The sequence below is a fragment of the Primulina eburnea genome, chromosome 16, assembly GCF_022965805.1.
Source record: "Primulina eburnea isolate SZY01 chromosome 16, ASM2296580v1, whole genome shotgun sequence".
Classification (NCBI taxonomy): Eukaryota; Viridiplantae; Streptophyta; class Magnoliopsida; order Lamiales; family Gesneriaceae; genus Primulina; species Primulina eburnea.
Window position 1 is genome coordinate 27,641,316 of NC_133116.1, and position 18,969 is coordinate 27,660,284.

Below are 18,969 nucleotides of genomic sequence, written 5' to 3' on the forward strand. Positions count from 1 at the left end.
TATGTTGTTGGATGACAGGGTTATGCATGTCGCATATTTGAATTATTTTAAATAACAGCCTAGGGTTTGATGATGAGATATTCTTTTTAAACTGCAATATTCTTATCGGGATCTGAATACTTTTATTTTAAAATGTGTGATCGACAGCTTTTATTGCATACATGTGTTTGAGTATATTTCCGAAATGAGATTTTAAAAAAAAAATAAAAATTTCTAGTAGTATTTTGATAGCAGACATTTCAGTCTCGGTAACGCCATCCGTCATGATTTCAACGAAGATGTTCTCGGCCAGCCTCATCGTCTCCATAACGGCCATGTCCCCACTTCCATGATTGCTTCCATACATCTGAATGGAAACCAAAATCAACCTTTAGATCCTCGAAACAAAATCAATAATGCCCCAAAAATCTTTGCATGCTCTGATACTACTAAATGTAGCGCTTTTAACCGAGCCATTACTAAGCAAATGAATAAGCATGCATAATTAAAACTCGATAACAACAATTAAACAACATAAATCAAATAACTTAATCATCTTACTACCCAAACAAAAACAAAACAATAATCTAAGTATTGAACGTTAACACAACCATATCAAAAACACAATCATGCATGAGAATGCGAGAAACCAAATAAATCCTCCACTAGATCACCAATAAATCCTCCACTGGATCTCACACTCATCGTCAAGACGTGGACCTACAATGTCAAGGGTCATAAGAGCCCGCGGGTCTGTTCCTGTCGGACACTCTAGCTCTCAATGTCCAATCATCCACAATACAGAACATGGCCGAGGGGCCCCAACAAACGAGGTATATCTCAAAAGATATCATACCCAACGTGATATTTCATACATAATATGTCAAAACAGTAAAACATGTATCATGAAATAGATAAATATGCATCATATAAGGGTGTATATTATGCTTGGATAGCTTAGTCAGTACATCACGTACCTCACTAAAACAATCTGACAGAAAGTTTACTCGTCTAAATCTAGACAATACCAACATAAGGAAATAACTATCAAACCAAATCCTAAATAATTATCAACATACTTGAAATTTCTTCCAAATGATTACACCTATATCGGTCTTCAGCCCGGTGATGACGTCTCGATCTGCGTGTCTCGGTTCACCGACCCATTCTCAAGTCGACACTAGCTCCGAAGCTTCCCGACACTAAACTACCCTAGAAACTGGCTAGAAAAACATAATATAAGGCTCGAACTCGAGAGAGAGTAGCTGAGGGAAAGCGGTGTAGGAAACAAATGAAATCATATTCCATTGAAGGGCTGCATTCGCACTAAAGATCCGAAATAAATCCTATCTGCCACGTATTATAATCTCATTTGTTTAGTTGGATTTCTCGGGTTAATGTAATCTCAAGTAGATTAGGTGGTCCATTTTAAAACTGATGGATCCTAACAGGTTGATTATAACGGCCCGAAAATTCGTGTTTGAAAATTTGCGGAAAAATTAAAATTTTTCTTTTTAATATAATCAAAATTGAGGCAAAACGAATTAAATTGATAAATCAAGTTTAATGTTCAAAATTTGCGGCGGAAGAAATTATTACTCGCCAAAATAAAAAGTTAAAATATCCGACAACTGATAAAAATTGTTTGAGCATAAAAATGGCAAGTGTTGTAAATGAGGTCCTCGGGTTCCACTACTGCCGACCCAAGCTAGCTCACCGGTCCCCGCCCTCGGCCCCGACATCATCAGTACCTACAACAATCAAGTCTAGTGAGTCTAAAGACTCAACATGCATATATCGTAAATAACAAGTAAATAAATAGTAAAATTGCATGCAAGTGAAAATATCATGTCATGAGGCATATCGTAAAAATGTCGTATCATGATTAATTATAATACGTGCATCACTGAACTGAGAAATAATAAATGAAAATGGTTGCTCCTTGGAGCTCTGTCATGAAATAACTTGTAATAATTTTCTGATGAGATTATGGTCTACGCAAGTGGTCCCTGCACTGTACTGAACTGACCGGTAACTAGTGACCAGACCGGTAACTGGCGACCGGATTTAATAATGTACACCTGATCAGACTACTGCCACAGTATACTGGGTGAAACAACTGAACTGACCGGTAACTGACGACCGGATTTAATCATGATAGTAAAGTGACCAAAAGCAATATCGCATAAATCTCAAAAAAATGAATATTTTTGCACGTAATATAATTAATTCACATAATTAAATATCCTTTAATAATTTTACTGATTGGATTGGATCGCTCCCAGGCTCGCTGCAACCTAAATATGCCATGAAAAAGATGCAATAACTTTTACTTGACCAAACTATGCAATTAAATCCGAAAACTGAGACAATTGCGCCTAACGACTTCGTATTTAATCATGACTCCGTGCCACCCGAACCAACACCGAACCATCAAGTAGTCATATTAAAATACGCCTAAAATGATGAAATAATGCTCCTAAAATAGTGAGGGCCGAAATCTAGGTAAATGGAGGCCAAAACATGAAACGCTCTTTCGAGAGTCAATTTGGCACATCGCACCGTAAATTCTCGTATGACCTCAAAAATTATCCGAATCACGAACGGTCAAAAACATGATATTCCCAACTCAATGAGGCACTGTCCAGTCCAAGGCCATAGGCTAAAAGCCAACCAAGAACTCGAACGAGCCACTGAACCGCAGCAGCAAGTTGCTTTCCACAAAATACAGCAGCATGCTTGCGTTTCTTTACGTCGTTTTCGAGACTACCGGCCATTGGGGCTTGAACCACCGACCAGAACCTCTTACCAACATCCTAAGGAATGATTTGAACCATGGCTAAGGGCCCTAGGCCAGCCACCATTCGCATCACACCAGCAAACAACTGAACGTTCCGACCGAGAACAAATTCTGCACGTAGGATGCATTGCTTTTGTTTTGCTGTCACGAATCGTTCCAATGGCCATTTGTTGACTATGACACGATCTAGACATCTAGGGGTATGGTATGAACCGTGGCTAAAGGCCGGAGGCCAACCAAGATCCACACCATTCCCTAAAAATCGAAACAACACTAGCTGTCAAAAATGATAAGCCGAAGGGTGCAGGGGTTGTTCTTGAGTATTTTGTAAAAACCGATTCACCATGGACCAAGCCACCAGAAAGGCGACTTAGTCACGTCTTAGACATACTAGGGAAGTTTTCTAACCATGGCTATAGGCCTTGTGGCAGCCATGATCAGATTCATATCCCTTATGACAGCAAACAGAATTTTCGAAACACAATTGGGCAGAAATGGGGAGTTGCTGTCATTCCTTGCTTTCGGCTAGCATGGGACTCAAACCAATGGACAAATGTGTTCCTAACATGTCCAAGTACATGCCTAGGAGCAACCTTGGGAGCCTGGAATCGATTCAATACCTGAAACCAACACAGCAAAGCAACCCGTGAAGAGCATCATGAAAAACCGAAAATCTGCATGCTTATTTTCTGAAAAATTCTTGATGTATTTCGATTTTTGCTTATCAAAACATGATCATGTAATGAAAATAAATGACAATAGGACTTGATTGAAGAGTCAAGGAAGAATATATGCATGCATGGTTTCGTTTGAAAGAAAAACGAAAGAATGAGACGATACGGCGCGGAGGAGGTAGAGCACTTTCTTTTCTTGCTACCTTGTTCTCGGTTTTTCTCCCTTAATTACACTGATATTCTCACGGTTTTATGGCTCTGAAAATGGTTCTGAATTCGGTGGAGAGGGGGAGAAATTGTGGTTAGGGGAGTGAGGGAATGGTTGCCAAATATAGAGAACAAATCAAGACCAAGTCTCCACCTTTTGAATTTTGAATTTTGGTTTGATATCAAATATTTGTTGGGGTGTTTAGTTGGAGGCTATGACCGAATTCCTCATGCTCTCTAGACTAGGATAATGCTTATTAGTTAATTAATTAAGGTTGCTCAATAATAAAAAAAATTAGCATGCTAAAAAAACAAAGAATGGGTCAAACGGTGAGTTGGCAATTGAATTGCTTAATATTCTAAGGTGGCCGAAATTTATAGATTAAGTGGAGGGGAAATGTTGATTATTTAGTAAATTTATAACCCTTAAAAGTCTTACCTATCTTTTTAAATAATTTAGTGAACTAACCCCTTAATTATGGAACTTAAATGAATTTATTTTCTACTCACCTCAAGTTACTAAAATATTTCCTTAAACCTCCTTTTAACTTAAATCAACTTATTAGCTAACTAAAATAAACTCTGGGAATGATTTCTTAATCTTAAATTCTATCTCAAAACTCCAACTTCAGTCCGGCCTCACTGAATTAACTGAAATGATAAAAATTTAAAATGCTACGGAAAATAATTAAATTTAAATACTCATGCAATAAAATCATTAAAATTTTAAATACTAGAATTATGCATGATTTATACATGGTCTAAGTTAGGGATTCTACATTGATCATGAATTATCAATTCTTTAATAATGCTTAATTAACAACATTTAGTCATCTCTTCGTTAGTACTTCATTCAAAATAAGGATTTGGGTTATTACATTAACCATGAAGTTGAACTTAGATGTAGCAAGATAGCTAGGACAGATAGAGAGATATTTTGGTCCATATTTTATCTCTTCATGATGGAAAGTAAACTTCAAAGGTTCGAGGAAACTGTGAATTTATTTGAGAGACTTCAATGGAAAAATGCTATAAATTCCGAGATAGAATCCATTTTACAAAATCATACATGGGAATCACTGGACCTTCCTCCAGAAGCAAACCACTAAGCTATTAAAAATATATTGCTATTATTTTTCTTGTTATATTACAATGAATAATGCCATCACCATCCTACTTCATTTTATATTAAAAAACATCAAATTTCACTGATGATGTCCGGGTGAATTGGGTATGAGTTTGGTGGGTAAATACACTGGACCATGTTGGTTTCTGTCCTGGTTTGTAGGAACTCAACTAGTACCAGGATTGCTTTGACATGACCTATATGTCCCAGAGGTCTTGGGTTCGTATCCTGAGAAGATAAAAGCTCCAGTGCCTGGGCTGGAGAAGTTCTATGAGTAATGATGCATGGGAAAGCCCGTGAGGGAAAAGGCCCCAGTGGGAACCCAAGATGGGACAAGGCCCCCGAGGAAGCCCAAAATCGGGATAGCCCATGGTAGTTACAAAATGAAGTCTCCGAGCTTGAAGTATCTGTACACTTAAGAGAGTAGAAAATGTTAGAGGGGCGACGAAAGATTCTCCGACATAGCCACTACGACGCTCAAATCAGTTAAATGTTTTATATAAAGAGAATGTATAGTGAATATGTGTACTTATTGCAAGAATATTGATAAACATAAAAAAATTGTACATTAATTAAATTTTTTATATTATTAATTTATATTTTTTGTTTTATTAAATGTTTATATATTATATGTTCTATAATAAATTGTATAAAATATAAGTTATTGTGTAATTATAAGTTTTTACTATTTTTACAAGTTCGATAAAATAATAATAGTTTTGACTTTGCAAATGGGGTTAAGATGATTCTTAGACCTGTAGAAAGTAGATTTTAATATCTACCATATTGGTGGCAAGCATGAGATAAAAATATTCTCACAATTGGCATCAAATTAAACACAAATAAAGTTATCAAAGGAGTGGCAGTTTTACAATGCTAGAACATTTGATCATATCTCTCAAATTACTAGGTCAAATTGTAAAAAAAATTACCACAATTCAAACAACTCAATTATCTACATGTTTTGTTTTACGTGAAAAAGCAAAATCGGATGGAAAGTTTTAAAAAGTGATGTGTATGAGGACATAATTTCTGGGAACACTAACGAAGACTTAAGTGTACAAAATAACTTTTTATTTGTGATTGTCTCCCCAAATTTGGCTATAAATAGGGGTGCATTGTAATGTATTGATATATCGCTCATTCTATGAACAAACCATTGAGTTCATAATATTTCTCTCTTTTTTTTCCTTTATTTCTTCATTTTAATATAATTAGCATTTTAGTTTCATATTCAAAGTTTTACACTTTGAATAATAAGTAGCTAACTTCCCAAAATTGAGATGAAAAAGTGAAACTCTTGGTATGATAATAAGGTTATTAAAAGGTAACAATCTATATTTTATATTATTTAATCATTATTTATTAAAAATATTATTATATCATACTTACAGGTGGGAGTTTTGATTTATTGTTCCTATATGTTACACTAAATTTTTTAAACAATTTAAATACTAATTTGGTATTACCAACCATTTAAAGTGCATGCCTTGATTTATTATATATGAATATATCATAATATTAATTCTCCATACCATTTAAATGTTTATTTGGTTTTACCAACCATTTAAAGTGGAAACCTTGATTTAGTGCTTACAAATATATATAGCACAATAAATATTTGACAACATTTATGAGTTTTTTATATATATTATATACTTAAAGGATAATAATATATAACATAATATAAATATGATTGTTGGAATCAGAATTTAGGAGTTTGACAAATTGAGCTTTTGAATATTACATAACTGATCAACTCAACTAAATATAACTGAACTAAAATGACTTGAATTGAAGTTGACCGATTGATAATTAATGTGCTAAACAATCGAATAATGTGCTAAACAATCGAAGGCAACTGAACTGATTAAAGTTAATAGAAGCTGTGTAGCAAACTGAACTATCAGTTAAGACTGATCAGTTACACAGTTAGTTCATCGAATCGGCTTTAGAGTCAACTGATAAATCAGCTTGACACGTCATCAGTTAAAGAGCATAGCCAACAACCGACAATTTGTACAAGAGCATACTGCAACTTGTAGTGGAAGCACCGCATATCAGAATACCACAGTGTACGATTGTCAGAAAAATGATGGCATGTCTACTCAAGACAAATCAACAGATATATGACATTTAAATGCATTCAATATTACCATTGGGAGCAAAGCCTATAAATAGCCGAGAAGATCAGCTTAGAAGAAGAGAGTGACAGTTACCGAGTTAGCAAGAACAAGAACAATCAAATCGTTCTCGGTTACAAAAAGCTCACGCGTTATCATATATATTCATATCTTTCATGCCATATTTCGAGCACTAGTACAAGCACTTATTGTTACTATATTCGATCTTTTTAGATCAGTTGTGCTTAGAAAAATATATTAGTTGTGTACTGATAAAATTGTAAAGATACTAAGAGTTTCAGTTTGACAGTGTCTAAGACCAAACTGAAGTGGGTTATTACAGCTTCTGTAACTTTTAGTGAAAATCATATCTTTGAGATAGAAGGGGTGACGTAGGAATATTTAAAGTCTCCGAACATCCATAAATCTTTGTGTTATTTATTTCTCAAGTATTCAATGTCTTTCAGTTTATTTTCGCACTTTATGTTAACTGATTGACATTGACAACAAGATTATCGAATTCAGTTTATCATTAAACTGATTCACCCCATCGAAAAGATTTAAAAATCGTGAAGTGTTTATTCAACCCCCCTTCAAAACACTTTCACTCACCTAGTCGATCCTAACAAGCGGTATCAGAGCCCTGTCAATCTTGTTTCTGAATACTTTCGATCTTTACAATCTGATTACCATGTCTTCTTTCGCTAAGATCCTCATGTTTTCAAGAAAAGAATTTGATGACTGGAAGTTCAAAATGCAGACTCATTTAGCTGCATAGGATGATGACATGTGGTACGTCATAACTAACGGACCAATGAAAATATTGAAGGAAAATACAGCAGTTGCCATAACTGATGTAGCACCCCATCGCATCGAGAAACCACAAGATCCTCCGAGTGATTTAGCCATTTGACTTTGACCATTTTTATCACCTTGTTCTGCAACCTTCTTTCTTGTTTACCAAAGATTTGAGTAGGCTTTTCCTCATATGACATGTTTGGTGTATGTTGCAATGGCTCAAAGTTCAGTACATGTGAAGGATTTGACATTTACTTGCGGAGCATCGATATGTGGAAGACATCGTGGACTCCTGCAACATTAGATGGCAATCCCACTCGATATGCTAATGCTCCCACTCTTTCGAGTATCTCAAATGGTCCAATGAATCTTGGACTAAGTTTGTCTTTCTTGCCAAATCTCATAACAACCTTAATAGGTGTTATCTTTATAAACATGTGATCACGTACTGCAAACTCGAGATCTCGTCTTCTTTCGTCCGCATAGCTCTTTTTTCGACTTTAAGCAGTTTTCATTCTATCTCGGATCCTGGCGACCATTTAGGCGGTGTGCTGAACTATCTCAGGTACCAACGTAGCTCTCTCTCCTACCTCGTCCCAATGGATATGCGATCTACATTTCCTTCCGTAGAGTGCCTCATATGGAGCCATTCCTATAGATGACTGATAGCTATTATTGTAGGTGAACTCCACTAGAGGTAACATTGGTTCCCAACTCTATTGGAAATCTATCACGCATGCTCGGAGTAGATCCTCTATTATATGTATGACTCTCTCAGACTGACCGTCGGTCTGAGGATGAAATGTGGTACTGAATAGCAGCTTAGTCCCCAACGCTGCATGTAGACTCTTCCAAAACGATGAGGTGAAACGTATGTCTCGGTTCGACACTATATACACTGGAATACCATGCAATCTAACTATCTCTTGAATATATAGCTCTGCATACTGAGTCATGGAAATAGTCGTCTTCACTGGTAGGAAATGTGGTTATTTAGTAAGACGGTCTACTATTACCCAAATGGCATTGAGTCCTTTCACTATCTTTGGTAATCCTACCACGAAATTCATAGTAATGTTATCCCACTTCCACTCGGGAATGGAGAGTGGTCGAAGCATTCTCGTTGGTCTTTGATGCTCTGCCTTCACTTGTTGACATGTCAAGCATTCAAATACATAGCGCATAATGTCTCGTTTTCATTCCCGGCCACCAATATAAAAGCTGCAAGTCCTTGTACATCTTGGTACTTCCGGGATGAACAGAATAAGAGCACTGTGAGCTTCAGTCAGAATGTCAACTCTAAGTGAATCACCACTAGGAACTCATAGTCGACATCGATACTTAACTATGCCATCCTCGACTAAATATAACATGCTTCCCTTCGATTCATCTCGATGTCTCCATTTCTGCAATTGCTCATCACTAGACTGTCCGGCTCGAATTCGATCTCGTAGAGTGGAATGTGTTGTCAATGTAGCGAGATTAGAGGCATCTCCCCTAGCATAAACTTCAAGATCGAACCGCTGAATTTCCGCTTGTAGAGGTATTTGTACTGATAAATGTGCCAAGACTGTCCCCTTTCTACTCAAAGTGTTCGCCGCTACATTAACCTTGCCGGGATGGTAGCTAATGTCACAGTCGTAGTCCTTAACAAGCTCTAGCCATCATCTTTGTCTCATATTCAAGTCTTTTTAGGTGAAGAAATATTTAAGACTTTTATGATCCGTAAAGATTTTGCATTTCTCACCATACAAGTAGTGCCTCCAAATTTTCAACGCAAAAAAGACTACTGCAAGCTCAAGATCATGCGTCGAATAATTTTTTTCATGTACTTTCAATTGTCTAGACGCATATTCTATAACGCGATCATTTTGCATGAGAATGGCGACCAATCCAAGTTCTGAAGCATCAGTAAATAACACATTCCCTCTGTCGGCATAGCTAAAACTGGTGTTGTAGTGAGTGCTCGCTTAAACTGATCGAAGCTATTTTGACACCTCGGTCCCCAAAAATTTTGCATATTTCTTCATCAAAGATGTAAAAGACACTGCAATAGATGAAAACCCTTGATGAACTTACGATAGTACCCAGCTAAACTTAAGAAACTGCATATTTCCGTCACACTTTTAGACACAAGCCACTGCTTAACTGACTCGACCATAGATGGGTCGACCTCTAATCCTTGTTTTGACACAATGTAGCCTAAAAATGTCACCCTCTCTAGCCAAAGCTCGCATTTGCTGAACTTTGCATATAATTTTCGATCTCGTAAAACTTGCATGGTCGTCCTCAAATGTTGATCATGCCCCTCACGGCTCTTGGAATTGATCAAGATATCATCAATGAAAACAATAATGAACTGATCGAGATACGACTGAAATACGCGATTCATGAGATCCATGAAGATCGCTGGAGCACTAGTCAATCCAAAAGGCATCACTAGGAACTCGTAATACCCATAACGCGTTCTGAAAGCCGTCTTGTATACATCCGGCTCCTTGACCCTCAATTGGTTATATCCAGACCTAAAATATAACTTTGAAAATACCGAAACTCCTTGCAATTGGTCAAATAAATCCTCGATCTGGGACAATGGATACTTATTCTTCATTGTCACTCTATTTAGCTCCCAATAGTCGATGCACAACCTCATAGTTCCATCCTTCTTTCTCACAAATTACACTAGAGCTCTTGAATTTGATCTTGTAATTCCTTCATTTCAACGGGTGCTAATTAATATTGTGCCTTAGAGATCGCACTATACCGAACATCAACTCAATAGCAAATTTCACCTCTCTTTCGGGTGGGATGCCAGAAACATCGTTGGGAAATACGTCCGGAAACCAAACCTGGCATGCATTGTTGATTTATCATTTTTTTTTGGGTGGGGACGAAACTTTTCCACTCCAAATCCAATTTGGGTCAAGAAGATAAGAAATAGTGTTTATTTCTATAACAACATTGCCTTCTGAATTTATCGCGGGAACACAACTTGGACAGAAAAATTCTAAATAACGAAAATAGTCTACTATCTTCATTATCTTCAAACAACTACATGGTATTTCCAAAAATTATACAAATACACTTGCTTAAGAAGCCGAAGTCAATAAGAAATGGTGTGAAGTGATCAACTAACCTTTCTAAGATGCATAAAAACCACATTAAATAAAGAAAAACTACCCAAATTAAATAAGGTGAAATTTTTTGCATTTTTTGTTTTATTTTTTATTTAGAGTACTTACATGACACTTGACATGACATATATTTGAAATGTCATCCTTCAACGTATCAGCACTCTTGAATAAGACAGTGTAAAATAGGCAATTTGTTGCACTACATCAAATCTTCTCGTCTAATTTCATAATTAATACCCAACTACATAATTTTACATCACATATTTTTAATCTAAAAAAACGAGGGAATCTTACCTCTTTGACCATCTTAAACCTCTCCATTTTCAAAATTTTCGGATCTATCTTCTTTAGTTGCAATGTCTTCGCCTCCCCATTTTTTCATCCGCTCTGTCGTTTGCTCGACCTATAATTTCATAATTTCATGATAAGCTACTAGAAATTCACAAATTTTACTTTTAAAAAAAATAAAAATTTGGTGACTTATGTGACACTACAACCACGAATGTATATACATGTAATATAAATTATTATTTTTCATCAGTGAGTTTTGTTTGATAATTTATATATAACAAGCACTTACCTCTTTGTTCCAGTTGGTTTTATAAATTACAACAAAGAGCAGCAATGTCTGCAAAGCTGCTCCAGCTATCATGCCTCCCCATATCCCCTGAAAATAGGAAAATTCTAAGGTCACTGTTACAACCCGAAACAAAAACAATCACGAAAATCATAAAGTAGAGGCATGATTTCGGGATAGTACTTTACCAGAACTCCAAGATCAGCAACATAACCAAGAACGTATCCTAGAGGTAAACCGAACACGTAATAGCAACCCAAGTTAATGTACGCCGCGAGGGCTTGCCATCCACTTCCTATGGCAACGCCTACATGGTGATTCGACCAATGAGTTCAAGATACGAACAAGTATCAAAGCATCTGTAGTAAGTTCAGTGATTCGGATGCATATAAGTTGCTAGTAAATTATTGGATATTATGATACCAGATATCACTAACTGGAGGCTGTTGAGAACCATTGTGATTCCAAGGAGCGGTGAAAGATGAGCCACAGCCCGTATCATTTCTTCGCTGCTCGTAAAAATGATAGCAAAATAATTTCGAGTTGCTAGTACGACAATCATGCAAAGAATCCCAATCAGTAGTGACTGAAAGATCGTCACATAGACTGAATATTTGGCTGCTCTTGGATGTCCCATGCCGAGTTCATTCGAAACCCGTACGCTGAAATAGATACAATGGCAAGGCACAACGGTTTTCAAACAATTAATTACATATAAAGAACTAAGAAGAAAACAAAAAAGCAAGATTATATGGCTTTTCCCTTAGGTCTATTTTACCTTATAGCAGCATTAACTCCTACAAAAACCATGGTTTCCCAACCATCAATATTTGTGCTGGACGAGGAAATAAAAAAAGGATACATTTGTTAACATTTCAAAACAAAATAAAATGAAAAAAATACCAAGCAAATAATTATGTTACATGTATAGAACTCACCAGATAGAAAGGGCTCCCACTGCAGTGACCGCATTGTCAAGATTACCAGTGAGAATAATGATACTCATCATATACCAAATTTCCAGGCAAAGCATAACAGCGGATTCGAGTGACAGCTTCAAAAAACCCCAGATATCCTTGAATGCATCCCATGAGAAACCCCTCCATCCATCCTTACACCAACCGATCACGTAAAGAAACTGTAAGCCTGCTGAAGTCCAACTTGTCAGATCAATAGCTACTGCTGCACCACTAGCTCCGAACCCGAGTACATAAACGAAAAGCCAGCATAAAAAGGCTTGTAAAATCAGTGCGGACACTGATATCCAAGCAAGGACAATAACTTTGCTTTGTGCCTGAAGAAATTTTTGGGTCGGAAAAACAACAGCAAGAGAAAACAACTGAGGGATGATTAGAATTGTAATATCTCCTGCAACATTAGCAATTTCTTCTTCTTGTCCGACGAGCTTAAGAATTGGGGTGGAAAATATGTAGACAGGCAAAAGGGCAACACAAAAGGAGAACAGAATGATCATCGAGCGTTGCATGTAAACACCGAGCATGTGAACTTGTCCAGCACCAAATGCCTGACCGCACAGTGTCTCGAGAGCACTCCCCATTCCGAGCTACATAAAGCAATGAATAACCAGCTCAAACTCTACAAGATTAGAGTTGGTAACAAGAATGCACGCAACTATCATGTAGATGTACATTATGACCATAAAATGAAATACGCTTGGGTTATTCTAGCATGTTTTACTAGGTAGCATTAAAATGATCTTCCACTGAACGACATACATTTCAAATTTTCTACTAATTCACGTCCAAGTCTTGTTCTGTCAACATGGTTGCTGCAGTTAGAATTGCTTGTAGTATGCAAGTAGCAAGTTAAACATTTCGTTTTGTAAGGCATATCGTATTCTGGACTCTTGTTCAATTTCATAGTAGATTTGTTTGTGGTGCTGACTGCTTAATTCCATGGATGTAAATTAATCATAATGAAGTCACATTAAATTCTTCCGTCTTTTATCTACTAGTTCAATTCCTTGTGCTAATTCATTTCTTGATTGTTTTCTTCTCATAAATTTTCTGATTTTTACATTGAATACATTATATTACAGGACCAATTTCATATCACCTAAATCCTCATTAATCTAATAAAATGTTCTACCATGCAATGAAGACCGGCAAGAGAAATTTAAACATGTGTTAGAAGAAATGGATGCAGCCAAATAAATTAACCCCAAAAGAGGTGTTTGTGAATCGACCATAGGTATAATACGAAATTTTTGCATTCACCTCTCTTATAATCAATATACTTGACACATATCTCTCTTATCAACTACAAAAATGATAACATGCAAGGGATGAAGTGTAAAATATAAATAAATGGGGGTTGAATGCAAAAAACTCATTATAGTACATCTTTCATTGATCAAGATGTGCATCATTTATTTTCCGAGATACAAGAAAAAGGATGGCAATGATCGGGTTTGTTAGGACCATGATGAAATATTTAGCCTGATCTATTTAAACTTAAACCCAAATCCGCCCGCACAAAGTTAACAAATCCATTAGATAATTATATTCTAATATTTTAGAAATATCTTTAATTTTTAATTAATACATGTATAACAAAGATTAAAGTAAAAAAAACTTAAAGATATGTAGCTTGAGAAAAAATTACTTTACCTTGTGTCAAAATTCAAGATACTTTAATTGTTGGAAATTGGGTTTAGGCCAAATTAATGTTCGAAAATTAATAGTAAGTTCTTCGTCCGATTAAAAATGAAATTGACTTGAAAATTGGAATCTATTAATTTGCTCAATTTCGATTTAGGGTGAATGAGAAATTTATTTTCAAAGTTAAACATTTATAGCCTTTTAATGGTTCATTATGGGTTGTGACAGTAGAGGAGGGACTTTGTCCCGCGTTACTTAGAAAACTAATCATCCATGTATAGAGTTTTGCATAGTATGCTATACTTACGTTCAGACGAAGTAATGCCAAGAGCAACGAAGGTGAGGGAGGCGCACCGCACCGACCGAGCATGGTTCACGCTCGAGCCCTTGCTTGTGGCCAAGCTGCGCTCATGCATGCATGCAAAGGGCGCATTGATAGAGCACGTATGTGCATCGTCGCGGGGAGCATGAAGAGTCTTTTCTTATACAACTCTGAAATGGGGTTTGATGACGTGGCAATGGGTACAATCCGTGCACACATGGCAAGTATTGGGTCATGTGGGGAGTGGCACAAGGATTGGGTGATGTGGCGAGCAATTTGGCGCCACCCGTACTTGCGAGATGGCAGCGGTTACGAGCTTTTGGATCGTGATCTAAAAGGTCACGATCGAAAGGATGTGATGGTTCACAAGTGGGTGCAATCACGACAGTTGGATGATTATCGAATGGGCTGGATGGATCTAGGTCGTGGGGATTAAATCTAGATCTTGAGATTGTGGCCGACGGTTGAGGTTTGACAAATCTAGGTTGCAAACGAGTCAAATACCCATTCTACCTAGATTCATCCATCCCATATCTCATGGACATAAGATTTTTTACAATAGATAATAAGTTTTAAAAATGAATAAATCACCTACAAAATAGGGAAAATAACTTTTTTCGTCAACCAATTTGTTCTATTTTGAATTTTGGTCTACTAAGCATTCAAAGTTTAGTTTTGGTGCATTAACTTTTATTTTTTCTTTTGCTTGTGGTCATATTTAATCGGAATGCTAACGTGACAGCGAAAATTGATGATGTGGCACCAGAAAATGCCAACGTGACATCAGATATTGCTGATGTATCCGACACTAAGTCAAAAATTGGACCAAAATAGCCGACAATTAAAAATCAGTGCATCAAAAACTAAATTTGACAAGTTATTGAACTAAAATGTGAAATTGAATAAGTTAGTGAAACAAAAAAATTATTCTCCTCATAAATAATAGGGAAAATAGCCAAAATGGTCTTATAAGTTTGTCTGTTATGTGTTTTGATCCTCTAAGTTAGGTTATGTTTTGGATATTAATCATTTTTTGTCCAAATGCTAACGTTACTCTGGAAAATGTTGAAATGACACCTGGAAATGCTGACGTGTCCGGTGCCACGTCAGTCCTCCGTAAAAAAAAGACCAAAAGCCAAAATATAACCTAACTTAGAGGACCAAAACATAAATTTAAATATTTACAAGACCAAAACACAAAATAGACAAACTTAGAGAATTATTTTAGCTATTAACCTAAATAATAGTAGGTTTTCAAATAAACATATCCCTTAAAACTAGTAGGTTTTCTATGACAAGATTACCGTCCCATTTTTACAGTCAAATAATCGATAAAGGACATATCAATGCAATATAAAATTGAATTGATCTTTTATTTTTTTGGGTATTACAATAAAAAAACTAATTGAAATACTAATTACTTAGTAACATTTTTCATGGTTTAGACAACTTAAAATTAATGGACAAGATAGTCCGAATTAAGATCATTCTATTTATATATAATTACAATATTGGCAATTTTGCATAATGAAAATAAATCAATGGAAGAAAATATGACAAACTAGTGAAACTATTGATTGAAAATTGATTGCTCATTTTATTTGTCTCATTATTTTTGAGAAAAATATTGGCAATTTTGCATAATGAAAATAAATCAATGGAAGAAAATATGACAAACTAGTGAAACTATGGATTGAAAATTGATTGCTCATTTTATTTGTCTCATTATTTTTGAGAAAGCCTTCTGTGAGACAGTCTCACGTATTTATGTGAAAGATTGATCCGGTTCATGCCTGTAGTGAAAAATAATGTTTTTAACATAAAAAAAAAATTCATGAGCCAGTCAGGTTGAAGATTCATATCACAAAATTATTCCGTGAGAGGATCTCATATATAAGAGTTTATGTGTAAGCATATTCATTTGGGAATTGCCATATATTAATTTTAATTGGATGGTCGTAAATAGGATTAAGTTGAACTCGCTCTTTGTTGTCAAATATCATCCAGAATACAACGATCAATGTCTTAAGGTATTAAAATTACATTTTTCTTATCTACAAATCACAAAATGCTAAAAGATTTTGATATTGGAAGCTATTCATATTGATCTCGAATTTACAAAATTTTGAAATTATTTCTAAGAAGTATGAGATAAAAATTGAATGGAGGGAATTTGAAATCATTTGTTGGGACCTATTTATAAGAGATGTTGCACCACTTGCTTGTGGGGTGAGTGGGAATAGTCATGTGAATCCTCATTGATGGGTATATCGGTCAACCCCTCCCGTTCGTTTAACGGGTTACTTGCAAAAATGGTGTCTCCAGACAAATCTCCCCCCATTCAGCTACCTCCCGCGGCGGGTAGTCATCTCATAATCCATGGATCTAAGGATGGCTTCATGGCAACAACACGGGTCTGGGACACGTTAGTCCAGATCCGAGTCTGGCCAGTAACCTAACGGGTCCGATCCTTAGACCTATTTGTAGACCCCCTTAACTGGTTCTAACATATCCCTAATAGAGTGGGTTTAATACGAGCCGAGTTCATTACTATCCCCATTTGAATCACATGGGCTACTCACCAAATCCCTCGAATTTTATAAGGGGCCTACATCATATTGCGGGGATCCAAAAAACTCTGTTTTTTCTATGCCACGAATAATTATAGTATAGACAAATCTTTTTCTTTCAGCGATGACAATGCAGCCGGAAGTTCTTATTCTTCGATGGGCATTAGGCAAACACCAGGTTAACATAGTAACCTGCAAATCACACTAACAAGATACCGCAGTGGACAAATTTTGTACGACAGGCTCGTCCAATAAAGTGTTGACAGGGATAATCGAACTCATGACATTGGTCAAGATTCATGTACTCTAGTAAATCTATTGATGAACTATAGTTCTCATTTGTGGAACATACCACAAAGTACAGCACTCTATTTTGAAGGAAAATCCATTCCATCTAACCACTGCCACATCAGCATAAATCCACTTCTCTCTGCCATGTTGCCAATAGCATAGCACTACTATTGGTAAGTACGAGAGCTTTTATGACATACCAGCCATTTATTTGGTACGGGGTTTCACAAAAGACGTGGATATGGTGAGATCCACAGGGTGTGGTGGGGCATAGCTTCACCCGGCAAGTAGTATGGCAATCACCTAACAATTTAGGTAGATAACAACACCGACAACACCGTTTCCGGTTGTGGTGTTAAATGTGTTGCATCGATTATTGGCTATCTACTATCCAGAAATTAAAAATACCACGGTTGGCATAAATAATGTCAAAATCCATTGATGACATCAGAGACCCACTTCATTTAAAACCCACAACCCAAAATAGGTGACCTAACGGCAGCCGCCCTCTTACGCCGCTAGTTATGCCCTGCTTAGTCCCCCGGCGCTGGACTTTGCCTCAAATAAGGTACTAAACCTCGTGTTTCAAGGAAAAACTTCTCCAAGAGCATTAGCACGAAGCAAAGACATAGACGGGCTAGCTATCAAAATTCAACTTTATTTCACAAACGAAAACAATGAAAAACGTATATGAAAGATAATAATAAATATTGAGCTTATTTTGATTTCTTGAAGTAAAATATATAATAATTTAGACAAAAATTTGACTGACCATGAATCCGAAAGCAAAGGTTCCGATGACTGACACAGCAATGGTGAAGGCGGAGAGCTCGACATCTCCCAGATGTCCCATGAACATAGTCGCCACCGAGCCGGTCCCGAATTGGCACAGGATTTGAAACGCGATCGGCCCGCCAATGGCCCACAGCTTCGCGGATTCTACGCAATAGATTCTCCACCACGTTCTCAACCCGTCCGACGCTGCGTAGTCTCCGCTGTCTTCAATCAGCGAGGCCTTCTCTAGAAGCGGCGTTTCCATTCTTCCGCGGTTGGAGTTGAAGTTAAGCTAGTACACCGACTAACTTCAAGATGATGAGTGCGATTATTTATGGGAAATCGTCGATGGAATCAAAAGAACAAGTTAAGCGAATGAATGGCGACTGTTCAGACATCGAAGCCATGTCCATATTATTTTCTCCCTTTTTTCTTAAAAGTGGCCATTAGTCATTGACTCAAAATAAAATATAATAAAATCAAAATTCGAAAATAATATTTATAAAATTAAAGTTATTATACTTTACAGAATAAAATTTGATATATTCAAAACTAAATAATATAATAAAATTTGATATATACGCACGCAGAGTGTCAAGAGATCACAATAGTTGGTTATATATATATTGTTATGTGTACATCCATTGGGTTTTATTTATTTTTTGGTAAACATGTAGCGGTAACTCATTCATTAGTTAGATTGTCTGGTTTAACGCATTAGCATGTAAATTCCATCAATCAAGTAAACCGCACTAAGTCAAACACGACTTACTCGATCGAAAAAGTGTTAGTATGAAGAATCGAACTCGTGATCATTTAGCAATCGCTCACTTACTGTAATGTCCAAAATTAAGACGACGAATGCAAATCTAGGAAATATGAAAAATGATTAATTAATTGAATATTATTGTTAAATTGATTATATGACATGTTTACATGATGTTTTAGTAGTTTTTTTACTTACATGCATTAA

General features: G+C 36.3%; 1 protein-coding gene across 4 annotated transcripts in view; it reads right to left on the bottom strand.

Moving 5' to 3' along the window:
- Positions 1-327: 327 nt before the first annotated feature.
- LOC140816440 (protein DETOXIFICATION 35-like) overlaps positions 328-18,969 on the bottom strand; it is a 50,990-nt gene continuing 32,348 nt past the window's right edge. Inside the window, exons 2-8 of one of the 4 annotated variants that reach the window (XM_073175706.1) lie at positions 12,357-12,982; positions 12,197-12,253; positions 11,842-12,080; positions 11,607-11,725; positions 11,422-11,508; positions 11,136-11,244; positions 328-346 (exon numbers count right to left, since the gene is read on the bottom strand). In XM_073175706.1, the coding sequence (XP_073031807.1) occupies positions 11,149-11,244; positions 11,422-11,508; positions 11,607-11,725; positions 11,842-12,080; positions 12,197-12,253; positions 12,357-12,982 (1,224 nt within the window). In that variant the 3' untranslated portion in view covers positions 328-346; positions 11,136-11,148. Of the gene's footprint in view, positions 347-1,590; positions 1,731-10,873; positions 11,245-11,421; positions 11,509-11,606; positions 11,726-11,841; positions 12,081-12,196; positions 12,254-12,356; positions 12,983-17,994; positions 18,414-18,969 lie in introns of those variants that run through there. The other 3 variants (XM_073175705.1, XM_073175707.1, XM_073175704.1) reach the window with 3 other exon arrangements.